This window comes from Ictalurus punctatus, chromosome 23, assembly GCF_001660625.3.
Source record: "Ictalurus punctatus breed USDA103 chromosome 23, Coco_2.0, whole genome shotgun sequence".
Lineage (NCBI taxonomy): Eukaryota > Metazoa > Chordata > Actinopteri > Siluriformes > Ictaluridae > Ictalurus > Ictalurus punctatus.
This window is the reverse complement of record NC_030438.2, coordinates 14,941,173-14,962,054: the sequence shown is the minus strand read 5'-3', so window position 1 is coordinate 14,962,054 and position 20,882 is coordinate 14,941,173. Positions and strand designations below refer to the sequence as shown.

General features: G+C 38.2%; 1 protein-coding gene across 16 annotated transcripts in view; it reads right to left on the bottom strand.

Annotated features, from left to right (window-relative positions):
* rims2a (regulating synaptic membrane exocytosis 2a) overlaps positions 1-20,882 on the bottom strand; it is a 208,532-nt gene that overhangs the window by 74,038 nt on the left and 113,612 nt on the right. For 9 of the 16 annotated variants that reach the window (XM_053674994.1, XM_053674997.1, XM_053675000.1 and 6 more), the window contains 6 exons: positions 17,035-17,165; positions 16,574-16,766; positions 15,772-15,925; positions 15,343-15,369; positions 12,562-12,630; positions 9,472-9,610 (listed from right to left, as the gene is read on the bottom strand). In XM_053674994.1, coding sequence (XP_053530969.1) covers positions 9,472-9,610; positions 12,562-12,630; positions 15,343-15,369; positions 15,772-15,925; positions 16,574-16,766; positions 17,035-17,165 — 713 coding nt within the window. The remainder of the gene's footprint in view (positions 1-9,471; positions 9,611-12,561; positions 12,631-15,342; positions 15,370-15,771; positions 15,926-16,573; positions 16,767-17,034; positions 17,166-20,882) is intronic. The other 7 variants (XM_053674999.1, XM_053675004.1, XM_047150372.2 and 4 more) reach the window with 3 other exon arrangements.

Below are 20,882 nucleotides of genomic sequence, written 5' to 3'. Positions count from 1 at the left end.
TTACAACTGCTAGTAGTACAGCATCATCTAATGTTTTTTTTTTGTGTTTTTTTTAAAAGGTCAAAACTAACATCCCAACTAACAGTAATTAACGTAAGCCCTTCTTAATTAAAAGGCATCAATGTAAGATCAAGGACCATTTATATTGCCTCTATAGTATAATACGCATCAGCTACATAACTGGCATTTATGGAACTTCCTCCTGGGAAATACTTTAGAACATCCTTCTTACTGACTTGTGCAACATCACCATTATGTAAAGGTAAACATTAAGCCTAAAAACTCCAAAGTTCAACTTGATAAACTGATTACTATACGATGTATAGAGTAAGACACTATAGAGCTGTGTGCAACGCAATTCTGACCAATCCTGACGTTATTACTGTTTGTACCTGCCCACAATATTCTCCGACACACTTTGAAGTTGGTTCTGTTTATCAAAATATAAAAAAATTAGTTATTTAAATATGCTTAACACTGAGTTGCAGCATTTTAAGAGTTAATACCCTGAAAAGTAAATAGTTTGAACGTTGATGCTAAAAAAGCAAGACTAATGCAAATGCTTTGAATGTTTTCTCCAACAAGATATCAAGTGATTGAGCAATTTGTACAGTATTCTACAATAAACTCTGAATGTGTGTGTGTGTGTGTGTGTGTGCGCGCGCACATGCATTAGGGCCGTAACCGTATATGAATACATTATTTTGAAAAATGTTTAACAGATAACGTGTCCTAAATAAATAAGAATGCAGATATGAAAAGTAAGCGGGGTATTTGCAAGCTTTTTTTGTTAATTTGTCTTTTTGAAAGATAATAAAAGAAAAACAATAGTCGTGTGAGCACAAGGTTTTCACTGTAAAATTGAGTTTTAAAGGGCAGCTTGTGGAAGCTCAGAGAGGGTTGCCAGGTCTCAGCAACCCAACTACAAACCAAAAAAACACACAAAAGACAAGTCCAAAATCTTTGCATAGAAAAGGGTACATGAATTTTTCTTCTTTGTCGCAGGGTCACGTGGACTCTATCCCAGGGAACTTGGGGCACAAGGTGGGGGACACCCTGGACAGGGTGCCAAACCGTCGCTGGGCACAATCGCACACACGCTCACACACTACGGACAATTTGGGAATTCCAGTCAGCCTTCACCACATGTCTTTGGACTGGTGGAGTAAATTGGAGTACTCAGAGAAAACCCCCAAAACACGGGGAGAACATGCAAACTGCACACACACAGGTCGGAGGTGAGATTCGAACCCCCGACCCCGGCGGTGTGAGGCAAGCATGCAAATCACTAAGCGACCGTGCCCCCTATTGTGAGAACTGAACAGATACAAATACAGATAACTTGATTCAAAAGCCTACGTAAAAATCCCGTTGGTGTTCCCTTGACATGCATCTCAACTACTTACGTCTCCTCTCACTCTCTTACTGATATAATATCCCCTCCTTCTTCATTTCTTCCTTGTCACATCCATTCCTGGCTTTCCCCCCTCTCCATCTAGAGGCACATCTTCATTTATTTTGCCCACATCTGCACCCTGACATGAGTTCAACACAAAAGCTGTAATACTGACTCCAGTCTTGTCGAGTTGTTGAAGAGTGGAGCCACTGCTCAGGAAAGACGTGCACTTTTTGACAGTTTAATTCAGCCGTGGCCCTGTGTTTCTGATGACACATCAGGTTCAGCTTTGAGGAAAACGCACCGCTCGACAATTCTGACTGACAGCCAGATGGCGACAAGAGCAGAGATAGAGCGCGAGTGAAGTAAAATGAGGGGGGGGGGGGGGGGGGGGGCAGTCACAGAACATTCCTGTTTGGTTCACTGCTATACTAAAATGCTTGGCAACAATGAAAAACGAGGACAAAATGGCCAGCACTTGTTTCGTTTCAGTTGGGGGTTTTTTCATGAGTATTTCTGCATGGCCCACTTGGCTGTTGATGTTCAGGATGTACAACTCAGTCCAAACCAATGCAAAACCATTTTATGTGATTAATATTTGCACTTCTATACTGATCGGAAGATCATGAGTTCAACTCTGATACCCTTAACCCTCAACTGCTCAGTTGTATAAGCTGCTCTGGATAAGGGTTGGATAGGATGGAAGAAAATAATTCAGACTAGATGATGTGAACTGAAGTTCTCAAGGTAAAAATGAACAACACTACACTGGGAGAAGTCCAACCATCCACATTTTCCATACCACTTATCCTACACAGGGTCATGGGGGGGCACAAGGAATCTAGGGAACTCAAGATAAAAGGCAGGGGACACCTTGGATGGGGTGCTAACCCATCGCAGGGAACCACCGCACACCCATTCACACACTACGGACAATTTAGAGATGCCAATCAGACTACAGCGCATGTCTTTGGACTGGGAGAGGAAACCGGAGTACCCGGAGGAAACCCCTGAAGTACGGGGAGAACAGCCATACTCCGTGCACACAGGGTGGAGGTGGGCTTCGAATCCCAAACACTGAAGGTGCGAGGCAAATGTGCACTGGGTAAAAGTCCCTTATTAAAATTTTATTTAGCTTTAATAGACCTTTATATCACTTTGCATGTAGTGGAGGGAAGTGTGCGCACACAAGATCCCACTCGGCTAGTTTGGCTAGCTTGACCATTCCGTTAAAACCTTACAGACTTTGCTGTAGAAACTGCATCCTCCATTCATCATTAAACTATAAGGAGCTTAATTAATCAACCATTTCAGCTTGTCAGCATGAGTATGTTTTAAGAATTGGTACGTCCTTAAATTATGTCATAGGATACTCAGATTTACTGCACTGATTTATTTACCTTTATTATTAACAGTGTAGCCTAAAAAGCCCTGAAGCTGAAATGTAATTGGTAAGCTGTGTAAGCCTGTTAGCTGAAATGTAGATGGATGCATTCTTGGCTGCACAAATGAAACACAGCAATGTCCTGAACCATTTTGGCTTTAACTATGGAAAAGATGATTAATCAGCTACTTTTTTGAATTACTGTTTGACAAGTTCATTAAAAAAATTTGTTCAAAAATTAATTCACGTTCACCTGAAGTTTTGCATGTGCTACAATTTCAATTCCAAGCTATTTTCCCATACCTCCAAGATCCCAGGTTAGCTAGTTACAGTGGTTGTTCTACCAAAGAACGGTTAAAGAAGAGTCAAGTTAATGTTTTGGAATGGCCAAGTCAAAGTCCTGACCTTAATCCAATAGAAATGTTGTGGAAGAACCTGAAGAATGGGTGAAAGTCCACCAACATCCCAGAGCTGAAGCTGTTCTGTACTGAGGGCTAAAATTCCTCCAGGGTCACACCAGATACTAAAAGCAAAGGTTCACATACTTTTGCCACTCACAGATAAGTAATATTGGATCATTTTCCTCAATAAATAAATGACTAAGTATAATATTTTGTCTAATTTGGTTAATTGTGTTCTCTTCATCTACTTTTAGGACCTGTGTGAAAATCTGATGTTTTAGGTCATATTTATGCAGAAAGATAGAAGACTCTAAAGTACAAACTTACAAGCACCACTGTACCTTGTATCCTTATCCTTATTCTTGTTCTTCAGTGTGTGACAGATATTTCCAGCTTAGGGTTAGGGTTAGGGCATCCATTTCCTGCCTGGACTCATCTAGAGCCCCATTTGTGCTGTGATGCAATATTATCAAGGTCTAATTCCTCTATACTGTATCTGCTATAGCGAGGGTCGGGAACCGAAGGCTCGCGAGCAATATATGGTTCTTTCAGCGATTGCCAATGGCTCGACAGCGTCATTTATTTTTTTTTTAAACAATCACAAATCACGAAAGCTAGTGTATTGATTCAATTAAAAACCTACATATTTTAAAATATTACATAATTCATAACCAATGCCCGTTCTTCATGTATACACCAACCAGTCATGATATGGCACAACAAGCTCAAATTTCATTGGACAATGGAATAGAGCAGTAATTTCCCTGTCTAATTCATAAATCGGTTTAAAACTACATAGCTACTGTCTGTTTTCAGTCCTTTAACAAAATGAAATGGCTATTAAAAAAAAACAAAAAAAAAACACGAGTATTGTTCTTTCCAGTCCAGATGGACAGATGAATTTGCATTTGTGGAGCTCGTATTAATGGTAGGTATTGTACAATTTACTGACTTACGTATTGCATTTTGTCTTGATTTACCATTTGATGAAGCTATCATGAGCTGTGTTTACATGGACAACAATAATCCACTCTTAATCCGATTAAGACCATACTCTAATTAAGAAACTACCATGTAAACAGCAATTTTTACTTACCTTAATCTAATTAAGGTCATAATCAAAGTAAGCAATCTAATTAAATATAGTTAATAAATCTAATAATAATCTAATTAAGACAGGTGGAGTACTCCTGTTTTAGTCGCATTATGGACGTGTAGTAGTGACATGTAAACACCTTAACTACATTATGAACGTCGTGTGGGAGTTTTCACCGCATTTTGTGACAAGACAGAATCACACACGGCAGTTTGACATTTTACGGCGAACAAGAGAGTTTGGCTGTGTCCCAAATCGCATACTTTCCTACTATAGGCCTGTAGTGGGGAAAAATACATGTATCTCGGCTACTATATAGATGGTAACTACGCGATTTGGGACACACCCACCGCTTCAAGCAGTTGTCTATTAGCACGCATACCATGACAAATAATTAACTGCACTTAAAGCATTCGTAAAAAAAATAAATAAAAACACCCAAAACTGTACACGGTACCATAACGAAGACGAACTGTATGTTGATACGTGAAATTGTGGAGGGACGTCAGGGCGCGGTGACGTAAAGACGCGGGCTGTTAATCTAATTATGTTCTATAACATGTAAAACAGGAACATGACAGGAGTATTCTAAAAGAGAGTCATGTAAACACCTTAATCACATTATTATCTTACTCAGATTAAGGTCAATAATTAGATTATTGCTGTCCATGTAAACGTAGTCATTGTTGATGCAATAAAGTTCAAGTGCCACCTACAGGCCTTTTAGGTGAAGTGTAAGCTGTTAGGTAAAGAACCCGCAAAACATGAAATGGCCTTTATTACATAACCACTTTTAATAATTATGCAATAATAGAAAAGATAATATACAAGAAGACGACGCATATCAAATGCCACAAAAAAATGTGTTAACATTTCTCTGGCTCGGACTCTTTTTCAACATTTTTATGACTTTTTTTGGCTTTTATGGCTCTGCCAGCTGAAATGGTTCCCGACCTCTGTGCTATAGTGTGTTTACTGTACTACTATATTGCTATATCATATAAACAAAACATATAAAGAGAACAATTTCTCTGCTGGACAACTTTTCACATCTACAACAACAAATACACACATTTTAGCTTACTACACATGTGGATCTATACAAAAAGACTCTACAGCATGCTGATTACTCAAGCAGCACAAGCTTGAGAAGTTGGTGAAGTACTGTATTTTTCAATTTCACCCCAAAGGTGAAATGTTTGATACGGCAAAGCAGAGATCCCCCCTATAATCTCGAATGACATTATGGAGAGATAATGAGTTGAATGTATTGTAAATGAGATCTAGGTTATACAGTAGCTCACCAATAGGCTACATACAGTACAGTAATTACACACACGCAGACATTATCGTGTAACATTTCATCTTTATATATGCTGACGTGATTTTTTTTTTCCACTCGTTCTTTAGCATTTTAATCATTTGAAATAGGTTGATAAGATGACAGATTTGATTTATTTATTTATTTTTTTATACGTACTCTACACAGGCTGTACTTCAAAAATCTGGGGATACCTTGCCATTTTCTGGTAAATTTACTACAACTCACCAAAGAAATTCTCAGGTACTCTATTATTAACATTTTGAAAAGCTAGGCATTCTCAAAACTTGACCAAAAGGTTGTGAGAACTGCCAGCATGTCACTGTTGGACTCGTGAGCAAACTGCTCGCTCAGCTACATTCTTGGATTGAATGAATTGTCTGTCATCAAGTAGCCAACTCTAGACTTGGGGTTCCTCAAAGGGTCTCAATACTCTTTGATTAAACTATATTCCGTATAATTAGGAGACTGGTCCGTGTACGTTGCATTCATTTTTCGTTTTATTTATGAAACAATATGCATTGTATCGTATTGTTTCATTCGAATTGAGCAATATTGCACGAGCAAGAATGCGGTTATACTGAATGGTGTAGACCCGTAAGATAACCACAGTTATGCAGACATTCAGTACGACAGCGAGCGCAATACTGCTTTTATTCAATAATTCTATAAACAAGAAATTTATATTGAGTAACTGACATTTCGGACACAATATGGCCAAATGTTGGCGGAAATAGATCCCGAAGAAGCCACATTCACTTCATAGCACATCGGCTAGCAGGCTCTCTCATCTCACGTTGATGAGGCAATGCTTAATTTCACTGTATCGAATATGCATCATCTCGACACACCACCGTATAGTATTGAATTTAAGTTTTCTGAATCGTTAGAGATGGCTGACGGTAAGGGAGGATGACAGAATGACTGAAAAAAAAAAAATCCTCATATCGTTCATGAAGACGGAATAAGTATCCAGCGTACACATCTTAACTTGAAAGAACAGCCTGTAGAATAGCTGACCAGGTCAACTTTGTCCACACCCAAATGTACTTCAGTGGACATTTGGCTTCATGAATATTTGATTCCTAATACTTTCTCTGGTGAAACAGGTAGAAACAATTAAACACTAGTTAATATTCTATTTGAAAATTTTCATTAAATTTAATTTCATTCAATAAATCAGTGAAACTACCAAGAAATATAAGAGAAAAATAAAATAATTAAAAAATGTTTCCTTGGGGTTTTTCCCCCCATTTTTAATTCCTCAGTGATAAATGATTGAACGCACCGTACAGGGACCAAGACTGCACCAAAATTCTGATTTCCGTCACCTTCTGAAACACAAACATCCTATGTTTTTCCTTCCCCCAGGATTTGTTTGAGATTTCATGTTACAAATCTGATTTTATTGCATCTCATGCAACTCTAGGCTTGAGGAACCCTAATGTTCTACCAGGTAGGAGGAGGACAGGTACAGCAGGTAAAGACAGACACGGGTGTGGAAAGATCTACCTGAGTTCCATCTGCTGATGATGAACAGGCTGACTGTGTCTTGTTCGAGGTAGGGTGAGAAAATGACTGCGGTCGGATTGAGAGAACAGAGAGGAGGAAAGGATGAGGAGAGATGGAAATTGGAGGTAGAGATGTGGAAAACGGGCCAGAGTGGTCCAGTCGAAAGAGAAATGGCTGACCGGGCTATCAAATCCCCCAAATGACATTAAGAGATTAAGAGAGAGAAAGATTCGCATCACTCTCTTACTGTAGAGCCAATGCAATATAATGCATTATAGCCGAGTTATAATACATTTCTATATATTGCAAAGATGCAAATTCATTTCTGCGACAGAATTAATCACTGAGCACTACAGTCAAGTTGTTCTTTTGAAAATGCAGTTATATTTCAGTGATAGAAACAACATTTCAGACAGAAAGAGTAATACAAAAACACATGAGCACATTTTTATGTAAATCTACCCACAAGGATCCAATTATGATATTTCAACATACACTTCTAGGTCTTCTAACAAAATGTATAAAACACACAGCCTTGAGGGTGGAAAAACTGGTGGGAAAATATTAGCATCTTTATTCAGAGAGGACAGAAAACCTAATCAACAACATATATAAATAAATAATAATGTGAAATAGTTACATTTAGAAATGTTCACACTCTCCTCAGTACCTTCCTTGTTCCCTGGTGGAAAAATAGTGCTAACTGCTGGGGTGGTTCCGACAAGGGTACATATTTTTTATCTTTAATATGTCATAATATTTCACCCGTGGACTTGGTGTAACTTTAAAAACAAAAAATAACTGAATTTATATAAAGTGGACGGTAATTCCCTTGAAGATCTTTAAGAGCACAACAAGCACTTAAGTTAAAAATACAAACTAAAAGTACGAAAAAAAGTGTACCCTTGATGGTACCACCCTAGCAACAAGGAATATATACTGCAGTGTATAGCTAAATCCTTACTCTAAAAGCAAACTGGAAGAACAATAGTAGCTATGTTTCCATGAATGTTATGCGAATTTTGGGATATCACATTTAAAAAAAAATAAAATAAAAAAAAATTTAAAAACGCTGTCTGGAAACACGAGATGCAAATAAAATCTCCAAAAACACACATTAACAACTTGCGCGCTCAATTGAGGCGGATAATTTCTTTAATTCGATAAAAAGACAAGCGTATAAACTACGATGAAAACACATACAGAATAAATTCCTCAACGTGCAGCAAAATAAATAAATAAATTCATGTGACTTTGCCTCAACAAATCGTGTAATTGGATAATTTGCTCAGAAAAGTAATAGTGGAGAGCGAGTTGCGAAAGTTTCCCCGGCAGTGACGATTTTGTTCTTTTGAACACATTGGATGGTAAAGGTGTTTTATTCGCAAATGTTTTGTGCGATATTCCAATTTTTCACAGTTAAATTCGCAATTTGGATGGAAACATAGCTAGTAGCCCTTAAGGTCTTCGATTGTGTACATTTTAATTGCACAAAGGTTCTAAAGAAAAAGACACACTAAAGCAGGAGTGGGGAAATTAGTGCACTACCAAGCTAGCAAACGCGTCTGAAACCCACCCCTGCTGCGCTAAGCACATTAGCCACGGTGCAGTCTAGCTGTTAGTACTAACAATTTTACTAGACAGGTTAATTAGCTTGAAACAACAAAAAAATTAGCAAAATACAAATATAACTAGCAGCTAACTCTTCTGCTAGCATTTAAATATAAAACAGAAGACACTAGCCAGACTCGAATAATATCTTTATACATGACGCAAAAACTGAACACCACATCTCATAGCCTAAATATTAGTCAAAGACTCATTGCTGTTTTGTTTCACACTGTTATTTGAATACTCATGTATTCAAATAACAGTGTGTATCCCTTTAAACTGTATTAATGCACTTAACTAACTAGCTAGCTTGCCAAACTGAGTTAAATCACATTAGCTACTACTTTAAACCTAGTAATTACAGTACATTTCTCTGTGACCAAAACATGGTCATGTACTCACTTGCTAATGAACCCTGTAAAGGTATAAAGATGTCCTTTATACAAGAAACAAGGAAAAGTTAAGTTTCATATTTTCTTGCAGGTTAAGACTACTTTGGCACAGAGAAAAATATCAGTACAACTACACAAGCATTTGGACGTTTTAAAGCATAGCAAAGGACAAGATCATTTTGAAGACAACGTTGGAAGTGCAGGACATAGGAGTTGGATATTTAAACCCAAAGATGCCACAGCAACAATGAATGAAGGATAAGGGTATCATGTGACTTAAACAGCGTCCACGTCATTGTAAGCAAACGTTAGCATTTCGGGGTGAACAGATAGGGATGAGAAAGAGAAGTTAACATACCTCTGAGGAGGGGGAACGCTGGGTGATCGTGAACGTGCTCGGTTAATGTCCACCGACCGTGAGCAGTGATTGGATGAGAGGACCTGTTCAGGCACAGAGAGGGTGGAGCTTTGGAGGTCCCGCCCATTTTGTCTGTAGTCTGCAGAGAGAATATGGGATAAAGTGACGTGTCAGCGATAGTGTGTACCTAGTGTACGTTGACGTACTAACGAACAGAAGACATTTTGTGTATTTCGTGATTGATTTCGGCAATTCGTGTTAAACGGACTGCAAACTGTGCTCTGTGAAAATTTCAATATTCTAGACAGAAAATTCCTCCAATATCATAAAACTCAGCACAAGGAGCTCGTTCATATCAACAAATGCATCTGAAAATGCTGTCAATAGACAACACTGGGTCAGTGAAAATAACAGTACTTATGACAGCCAGGATGTTGTTCTTGACAATCAGCCACTATCGGTGATTGTCAATGTAAAACACAAACGTACTTCATGTACAACTGTATTTGTCCACTAACACTCACCTCGATAATGTAGCTAGCTAATGCACTCCATTTAAAATCCACTAGCTAACATTATAAAGAACGAGCCAAGTAGCATAACACGGCTGCTTTAAATGACAACTATGTAAACTAGAAAAATACACACAAAAAAAACAATTAAATAAAATGTACTGAGAAGCCTCTGACTGATTATAATTAAGTATGTTACTCATTTCAGTATAGGTATGTCACGTAAAGGTGGTTAGGATGGATGTAAGTGCAGATAAGTGCTTTAATAGACATTATAATATCCAGAAGGAAAGGCAAAAGACAAACAAAGGCAAGCAGTGGTCAGGCGATCAGGAAAACAGGATAGAGCATGTAAGGCAGAAATGAGCATCAAAGGCAACACAGAATCAAAACCAGAATAGACAAAACAATGGAACGACTTGGTACTGTACAGAGACTATGGCAACAGACCATATTACATCACAAAGACCTTGTGAATGAGCAGTCTCTTAAGTAGTGTTTTGTGATTGGGAACAGGTGTGTGTGATTAGTCCTCGGGAGAAGGTGACGGGTCTGTGTGTTCCACTGGGAGTTGTAGTTGTCGGCCATGTTTGTAGTTTGCGGTGCATTCTGGGAAATGGAGTCGTGAGTTTGCCATGACATGACAAGGTATTGTTGTCGGTCTCAACAAGTACAAAAAAAATCGTTGAACTTGGTATCAGCACATCCCTAGTATATGACAGATGACGAGAATAATCAGCTGATTCCAATAAATGACCGTATAACGTGTGATCTCAGCTACTGGAACCACATCCAACGATTCTTTTTTTTTTTGTCGTTGTGTTTTGTCATGTCTTTTTTTTCTTCCTTTTTGTTAATCCTATAAAGAATCTGACTTCAGTGTATACAAGATGTAATCAGTGAAATGACCTTTGACCTTTCCCAACTCAAAGCATAATAATGACGGCAAGGGTGCATGCGCACTCAAGTGGAAAGAGTTCATTATCCAGCCATCGGCTACAGCTAAAGGCCAGCGGCTGCCATGACTGAAGTTGACTGCTATCCAGTGGAGTGTGACACACATTAAATAGGCAGAGGCGTAACAGCGGATTTAAAAAGACGTTTGAGAAGAACGATTTTTTCCCCCCTGTTTCAGCGGTTTTCTATTTGTCTTGCTTTTTAAAGATGATTTTCAGGACGACCAAAGTAAGGAATAACATAACAGACAATTCAATATTATTTTCATTCTTTTAATTCTGATGCAGTTTGCCGTGGTGGATTTTGAATCAATGAATCAGGAAAATCATTACTTGCCTGCTAGAAATCAGGAATTGACGATTTTGCGTTCCCAGTAACTCCACAATATTCGGAGGAGTTTGCAATCTTTCAAAATTATTGGCGGATTTTCCGCAGATTTGGGCCAAGACGCGTCACGTGACGTCATCGCAACGCGCATTCAGTCAAAGCCCTCTTCGAGTCACGTGCGTCGAACATGAGTACAGCTAAAACGGTGCATTTACCAACAAACATCACCGCAAAAGACCATGCAAAACAATTTTGTGCAATTGCAATTTCGCCAAATTAAAAAAAAAGCTAAGTTTGAAAAAAGACGCAGCGAAATCAAGCATTTTTGGGAAAATATACTGCCAAAATTATTGGCAAAACAATAATAATAATAAAAAAAACATCATAAAAAATCATGTACGGACTGAGAAATCACTGTATCACAATAGTTGTCTCTTTCTTGCTCTCTTTCATACACACACACACACACATATATATATATATATATATATATATATATATATATATATATATATATATATATATATATACATATATATATATATATATACACACACACACACACACACATACCTCTGCAGCACACTGCATTTCTGGCTGAATACAGCAAAGATGAAAACAAGCCAGCAATTCAATGAGAGACAAAGCTGTTCTTCTGAACAGTAATCGACTCATGCAGGGGGGAAGCAGCGAATCAGCATTTATAAACGAGGAAGAGGAAAAGAGTAAGAATAAGCACAAGAGAGAGAAAGTAAGAGAACAAAGACAAAGGAAATGCGGAAAGCTGTACCTAAGAAACTATTAAGGGATGGATGAGAATTTAAAAGACGTGTTTGTGTGTGTGTATGTGTGTGTGTGTGTGTGTCTTTGCCTGAGACCACACAGCAACATCTTTCAGCCCAAAGCAACAAAAGTGGCAGATTCAGAGCTGTAAAACACATGAACTGCCCCATCATGCATCACTTCACAGTTCTGATGTTCTGAACCAAAATGAACGATGATTTTCATTACTGCATGAGGTAGAAAACACACATTCTTAACCTCAACGAAACACTAAATACATGCACATGCTACATCCTTCACTACAAACTGCAACTGCAGAGTACCGAACGGGTTGAAACCAAACCAAATCAAGTATCAAATGACCCAAAGGAATCAATTTACCCTCTGATTCATTCTCGGCAAACACACTAACAGGTCACTAACACACTAACAGGTCTGAAAGCGTCCTTTGACAGCTGAAATAAAATCGGGCTGTGTAGGAAAATGTGCAGTGTTTTTGTGGTGTGATCACCTGAAACGACTCCCACGCCGTCCTCACAGTCATAATCGGAAATCTCGCTGTCGCTGATCCTGTGAGATCCTACACGAGAGCAGAAAAAAAAAAATATATATATATATATATAACAAATCTATTATTATATTACACTGCCTGCAGCATGATTTTAAATCTGTTTCGTTATTATGGTGTGAAGTCTCAAAAATAAAGCGGAAATGCTAATTAAATTAGCTAAACTATTAGACGGAGTATTAGAGATGAAGACATTTACAGTAGGGTCCTAGTCTTTCCCCCCTAGAACATAAAACAAAAGTAGCACAAAATATCACATTGTCACAAAAATAGAATAACTGTAGTCAAAAAGGTTGCTAATGCTACCCAACAAGTTAGGATTAGGAAAGCACTTTTCTGCATCCTTTAACATTAGCAAATTTAAGCATACAGTATGTAGTGCATCTTAATGGATTTTCTTCTATAATCCCCTATGAAGGTGAGGAGGAAAAAGTTTAATTGTTGTCCGATTGACCGGTTCTGAGAGTTTCTTCTCATTTTTCTTAGTTGAGGAAAACTAGAGGTCGACCAATAGTGGATTTCACCGATACCGATAATCAAGCTGGGCGGTACCTGTCGATAATCGATTAATCAACTGATATGGAATGACTATAAACTTTCATTTCTTCTTTTTGAGCCATTCCTTGGTGTATTTGCTAGTGTGCTCAGGATCATTATCCTGTTGAAAATTCCACTTTCGGTTCAACTTCAACTTACGGACAGATGGCCTCACGTTATCTTCAAGCACTCTTTGATATGATGCAGAATTCATAGTTGAATCAATGAATGTAAGTTGTGCAGTCCCTGAGGCAGTGAAGCAACCCCAAACCATAACATTTCCACCACCGTGGTTCACAGTTGGTATGAGGTGCTTCTCCTGAAAAGCTGTTGAAAAGCTGATGAAATTTTGGGGTTCTTTGAGACTTCTTTTTGCATTAGATGGTCTGCCCTTGGGCTGAATTTGCTGGAACGACCAGTCCTGGACAAATTGTCAGTCGTTTGAAATGTATGCCATTTGTAGATGATTTTCCTTACAATGGAATGAAGTATTTAAAATAATTTGGAAATCTTTTTAAATCCCTTGCCAGACTCATAAGCATCCACAACCTTTTTTCTGAAGGCCTTACAGAACTCTTTAGATCTTGGCATGATGACACCACACACCTCAATAACAAAGCGAACACCAGACACTAGATATGAGAGAGGTATAAATAAGACAGGTTCCACCTGCACTCCCTGAGCAGGTTCTAATCACTGACACCCGATCTTGAGCACCTGATTCTAATTTTATGGATTTGAAGGTATATGATAAATGTAAGGGTGTACTTACTTTTTCCATGTCACTGAGCTGTTTTTTGTTCACTGAGACATGAACAGAGCAATTGGACACTCAAGCTTTTAAAGCAATACCAGGTGAACAACACTTCTCTCTGTTTCTTAGACTCAGAATCTGTTTTAGCACTCCTTTTTTTAGATCAGTCGGATTTCGCACGTATATATGCACTCTTTTTTTTTTCTTGGTAGAAGGATGGAAGAGCAGTCAAGAGCAGTCAGAGAAAGCGAAAGGATGCTAACGTTCTACAGAGTGCAAAAACTGATTAAAGTTATGTGCAATTCTCTCTCACTATCAAAGGTTCATAGAGGGAAAAAAAAACCCACGTAATCTCCACCGGAAAAACCACCAGAAGCAACTTCAAAAAAGGGATGGGACAAACATAAATTGAGGGTTGAGTTATTAAGGAAAATGATGGCACAGCATTTTCTCTGGACAGCCAAACACTGCAAGTTAATAACATAAAAGAAGAGCTTTCTTGTTAGTCTGTTGGGTGTTTGGATGTATTAAAGTTAGTCACGATGGAGCTGACAACAAGAGAAACGTCGAGTATTTATTTGATTGGTAAAACTTTACAATAACAGTACATGAATAATCTGGCACAAAATATTTCTTAAATATGAACTAATGTTAAGGCATGTACTAATCACAAACTAATAAAGCGCTTACCTTAGCTACACCGTGAGTGTTATAAATTTATGTGTGAATAACAACCAGATATTAACACGTAGGTGTAAACTAAATAGTACACTGGTTTTAAAATGTTAACAGATAATAGCGTCTGCTAAATGAATAAATGTTAATGTATTCATTTCACCATTGTGGGCAAAGGAACAGTGCCTCAGGCCCGAGCCACCCAGAGCACGTACTAGTACTACGGTGGGATTTGAAGAGCAATGAATGGAGAGCGATACAAAAAGTCGAGATGAAATGATTGGTGTTTATTATTAGTGCGCCTTTCTATGGAGGATCAGTGTAAATTATGAAAGTACTCCAGCGCCATTCCAATGATGACTGATGTACGTAGCTGTATATGGCAAACTATATAAACGGTTAGAAATTATGCACGTTTAATTCGTATTCTTTCTAATGGAGCATGTTTGATTTAGTTTTCTCCTACGTGTTAATTAATATATTAACTAACAAAGCACGTAAGGTGGACGTTATTCACACATGAATTCATAAGACTCCCGCTGTAGTTAAGGCTAGTTATTAGTTCATTAGTTCATATTTAAGTACGTATTCATTCAGATATTAGTGCGTGGTTATTCATGTACTGTTATTGTACATGAAGCGTTACCGTTTTATTTAGTGTTATATTTTTTTTCACAAAAACAAAGGGGAAGAGTGGTGGGGATTTATAGCTGCTAAACACGATGAAATGGACATGCAGTGATTTTTTTTTTTTTTACCTGAATTGTGCGAATACGAGCCGTGAGCTGCGAAGACAACGAGGTCAAGAAAAGGATCACACAAGAGCGATCGGCCAACCGGTTCACACTACTTCACGGCAAACATGATTTCTTTAAGAAGTACATGTCCTTAATAAAATGTCCTGTAGCAACAGGTTTCCAGAAGAACAAGACAACTGTGTAGCTCTAAAACTAGTTTCAAATGAACTGTTTATGTTGGTGGAAAACCGAACGCTCCACCCTGGACATCTTGCACTATAATCTTTATAATTACTGCATCGTCAATTTTAAAATGGCGTCCATGATTTATTTTATAATGAATGAACGTCTGAGTGGATCGGTTGATGCATCCAATATACATGACGTGAATGTCGTACTGACAGGATGTAGGTATGTAGACATGAATGAGATATAATGTTAAAGGCGTACTCTGTAGTCTGCGAGTTGGGCTCTCTCCATGCATCGTTCTCCTTTGAAGGTAGGGGGAACTCTTGGGCAGAGGCATCGAAGAGACATCATGCATTTGCAGCTTGTACCAGTGCGGCTCGTCGTCCATCAGCGCTGTCTCCAGCTCGATCAGAATCTGAAAGGAAACACCAAAACATTCAAATGCTGCAACAACTGTACAGCTGCAAGGAGTTTTAGTGCATGTAAAGAGTGACAAAGGAAAAACTGAGGTGTTGGGCCATCATGAGTCACCAGAACAACTTTAAAGAGCTTTGGCATAGATTCTATAATTCAGCTAATTACCTTTATGTATATTAGGTGTGTACGGAATCTGTGCTGCTATCTATCCTTCCATCCATTTTCCATACCGAATGTCGTACACAGGGTCACTGGGAAGCTTGGACCCTATCCCAGGGGACTTGGGGCATAAGGCGGGGGACACCCTGGATGGGGTTCCAACCCATTGTATGGCACAATCGCACACACATTCATACACTACGGACACTTTGGAAATGCCAGTCAGCCTTCAATACATGTCTTTGGACTGGGGGAGGAAACCGGTGTACCCGGAGGAAACCCGCAATACACTGGGAGAACATGCAAACTAAATGCACACATGACGGAGGCGGGATTCAAACCCCCAGCCCCGGAGGTGTGAGACAAACGTGTTAACCACTAAGCCGCCGTGCCCCAAATCTGTGTTGCTATTTTTTGTTCATTAATTTTAACCAGCAATGTTGTGAAAATTGACAGCTTGTCTAGACACACTGTTGCATGTTTGTACCTCTCCGAGGAATTCGCTCTCCTCCTCACGGACTCGCGCCTGGTCCCACAGCGTAATCTCCAGCATGCGCTCACGAAACTCACGTCGATGCACTGGCGAGTACATGAACGTCTGGTTCCATTTGGGCTCTAATGACTTCTTTACCGTTTTAGTTCTCCTCTTGCTTTTGTCACTGGAGGAACAATAATTCAAACTGCTTTTATTTACCACCATTGGTAGAATGGAAGCCGGGAACACCAAAAGCCTCTCCAGACTCAAGTCTGATTTCCTATGCTTCAGAAATCTGGTCAGAATTACAAAGCTATTAAAGTCACTTTTATAAAATAAAAAAAGTTTTGTTTTGAAGATCACATATGGTTTCTTTTTATCTTTCTTGATATGTTGAATGGAAAGCAAAATAGACCAAATGGTGCTGCAATAAAGCAAGATTTAACGTCCCAATAAGCTTCCTCTACCCTTACCTTCGGTCCGGGAGGAAGTAGATTTTGACATAGGGGTTCCTTGGTCGTCCGTCATCTCGTGACGGCAGGTCCTTGGCTCCCAGGATGGTGACAATGAGCTGGTGGCCCACTTTATCATACCAGAGTTTAACCTGATCAAAGATCAAGACATCTCTGGAGTCATTGCTTTCTTAATAATGCCTATAATATACACTATATACACTATATACATGCATGTCTGGTCACTAAGATGTGATGAATGTGAAGAAATTATGTATGGATAAATTTAACACTGTTACTAAACAGAGAAATGGTATAAAATTCCATAATTCAATCTATATCACCTATAATATATCACTTTTTTTCGGTATAGCATGATACAGGCGCACACAGTTTGATAGATGGTATAGGGTTTTATTGGCATACATGCTATGATTTAAGTATGAACCAGTAACTATACTAAATTCTAAATATAATGATTTCAAGTGTTCTTATCATGATATATCACTTAGTTGCTATTTGTGCTAGGTGCATATATCTGTAATGAGCTTTAATTAGTAAGAAATTTGCTCTAAAATAAACAGATTAACAGGCAAGGGAATGAGCATACAGCAGAAATTGATTTCTCATGCAGTAGACAAACACAGAGAGGTCAGGCAAGAGAGTGGGAAAAAAAAACAAGAAAAAAACATACACACAAAGATTTCAATCATATCAAGATTTCGCTCTACAAGCAGGAAGTGGTTTAACCATTCGTAGGAAATAAAAGCCTAATCAGAGGAGCACATGAAGCCATAAATGAAGGGAATTTCACCAAATTAACTACTGCACCACTGATTATGATATTATTAAAACATATTCAAAGTGAAGAGACAGTTCATTTTTGACAGAGTCTGAACAAAATTATAGTCTATATGTGACACTATGAATTGACTAAATAGATTGGTTGTGTTTTTATGCTGAACACTCAGGGTGCACAGCTTATGCTTAAGAAAGTAAAAAGTCAAATATAATTCATACTGATGGAGGCCGGTGTAGTTATGTCAGGTATAACGATGTAGCTAGAGTATGCTAATTGGCCCCAAAGGCCCCAAATGTGCATTCCTTTGTTGCATTTTCTTGGTTTTATCATCTGTTCTGAAATTTCTTGGCTTGGCTCATATAAACACACTTTTCCCACAGCACTGCTGAATTCTTGATCATGTTTGGTCAGAAGATGTTGATGGATGTTCTATAACAGTGCCAGCTATTTCAAATCACAGTAGTAATAATAATAATAATAACAATAATGTAATTCTTGATGTTGATATGGTGAATTTTATCTGTAAGGAAATGGTTATTTGGCATTTTTGAAAAGAGTGTCAAGTGTCAGAGCCTTGTAACAGAGGTTTTCCACTATGGGAAAGGCTTCAAGAGAGCAGGATTTATGGTTTCTCACTTCCTTGTTCGTCTTATTCTCCTTGCTTCTCACAGTTACCCCCAAGTTCTCAGGGTTCCCCTAGTTTCTCCTTAGTTTTCCTCCATCCATCCATCCATCCATACCACTTATCCTATAAAGGGTTGCACGGAAGCCTGGAGCCTATCCCAGGGAACTGGCAGGGGACCCCATGGACAGGATGCCAACCCATCACAGGACACAATTTCACATACATTCACACACTACGGACAATCTGGAAATGCCAATCAGCCTACAGCACATGTCTTTGGACTGGGGGATTAATGAGGAGTACCCGGAGGAAACCCCTGAAGCACAGGGAGAACAAACAAACTCCGTGCACACAGGGTGGAGGCAGGATTCGAGCCCTGAAGGTGTGAGGTAAACGTGCTAAGCACTAAGTCACAATGCCCCCTCCTATATTTCTTAACACTCCTAATTTTTCTTGGATTCCCAAGTTTCTAAACAATTTTATCCAACTTTCTGCCTTTGCACAATTGCATTTTTTTGTCTATTAGTTGCTACGAATCTAAAACAATATGTTTTAAGAATCCTCATTTAAGCATCCCTGTTTAATGTTAATACAGCATCATTTGCTAGAAAAATGTGCCGTGGGATGTAGCTCTGTGCTCTGACCAGAATGTTGTAAGCTCAAATCTGAGAAGTATCAGAGAGCCACTGTGCAGTTCTATCAACTGCTCAAGTCGAACTCTTGGATTGGATTCAGCATCACTTCTTAAATCAACTTGGATAAAAGCCATCTACAGTGGGGGGAAATAAGTATTGAGTGCCTCAACATTTTTTTTCAGTAAATATATTTTAGTGAGGCTATTCACAGGAAATTTTCACCAGACATCAGTATTAACTCAAGAAATCCGTAAATATAAAGACTTCACAATATTAAAATCCATAAATAAAGTTATGTGTAATAAAGCGAAATGACACGGGAAAAAAGTATTGAACACGCTAAGAAAAAGCAATTCTCCAATGCAAGGTAAGGCAATGAACCAGCTGAAATCCGTAAGTAATTATACCTCCTATCTGTGCAAATTAATATCAGTTGGGTTAGTAAATTCATGGTCTATAAAAGGGCTTTTTGTTACCAAGGTGTCACACAAGAAACATGTTTCAAAACGTGTCAAAAAAATGTTGACACGTTCAATACTTATTATCCCCCACTGTAGATTGTGGTCTAAAAGAGAGATTAAAAAAATAATGATATAATAATTATATTATTGACAATGATTGGAGTGAAAAGTAGAATCTTTGAAATATTTACATGAATTTCAGAGTTTCTTCATATTTGATACGTCCCCTTTTTGCTTTAATGACAGTGTGCACTCGAGCTGGCACGGGCTCCACAAGTTTGTGCAGAATCTTATGATCAATTTTTTAGACCAAATCCATCAGTGTCGTCTGAACACGTGCTTCGATTGAAGAGATTAGGCATGACAAAAATCTGACCTTTTGTACCAAGCAGTTAACACGGTCAATATCACACATTTGATTACATTTAAAGAGCCAACTATAAATAGTGTGGAATCTTGAATATTAAATATTCAAGATATCGAACATTTACTTTCTTTCTTTGTTTTTTTTTTTTAATATTCCAAAATTCTAAAACATTCTGTAAATTTCCAGGTTTAAATGGAAAGAACAAAATCCCAGATTTTCAATGTGGTCTCAGACTTTTGGACCCCAATGCACATACATGGTTAAGAAGTGTACTGTTTGCATCTGATCTAATTCTAGTGGTACTGTAATGTTACTTTTTTTTATTATTATTATTTTAACCTCTAACTTCAAAATCAACTAATTAACCACTTAAAAATAAAGTAGTTGAAGAGGAGAGGTGCTGAATAAGACAGGAAATTACAGGACATGGAAAGAACGAATTCAATTTGTTTCCTTATAAACCGCACTACATTTCGAGTCACAATCTTTCATTTCATAATGTAACATATGAAATTACTCAAAATATTATTTCTCTTTTATTCCACAGCACGGCTGAATTCTCAAATCACCAGGCGTTGATTCCTTTTCTATAACAGCACAGCTGTGACAGTTAGTTCCAGCTGTGACGTGAACAATAGGTTAAAATTAATCCGTTGTTATGTATTATTACAAAGACAAAGTATAATGTTGATATGGTGAAGTTTTCTGCGAGGTGATGTTGATTTAATATTTATGGAAGGAGTCTCCAGTGCCAGTTCTTTGTAACAGGTAACAACTTGCATTGTTTTGTATTCGAGAGTGAGAAAAAAGCGAAGCCGGTGATCAAACGACGTTAAATGTAACTAAACGCACGACATGGCGTTCATTAATAAACTCTAAATTGTAATTGCTGTGATATAAGAGCAATAAAAAAACAGGCTGTGTCGTTATAAGAAAGTATGGCATGGATTATTTTCCTATAATCGCACAGCCTGAAGTG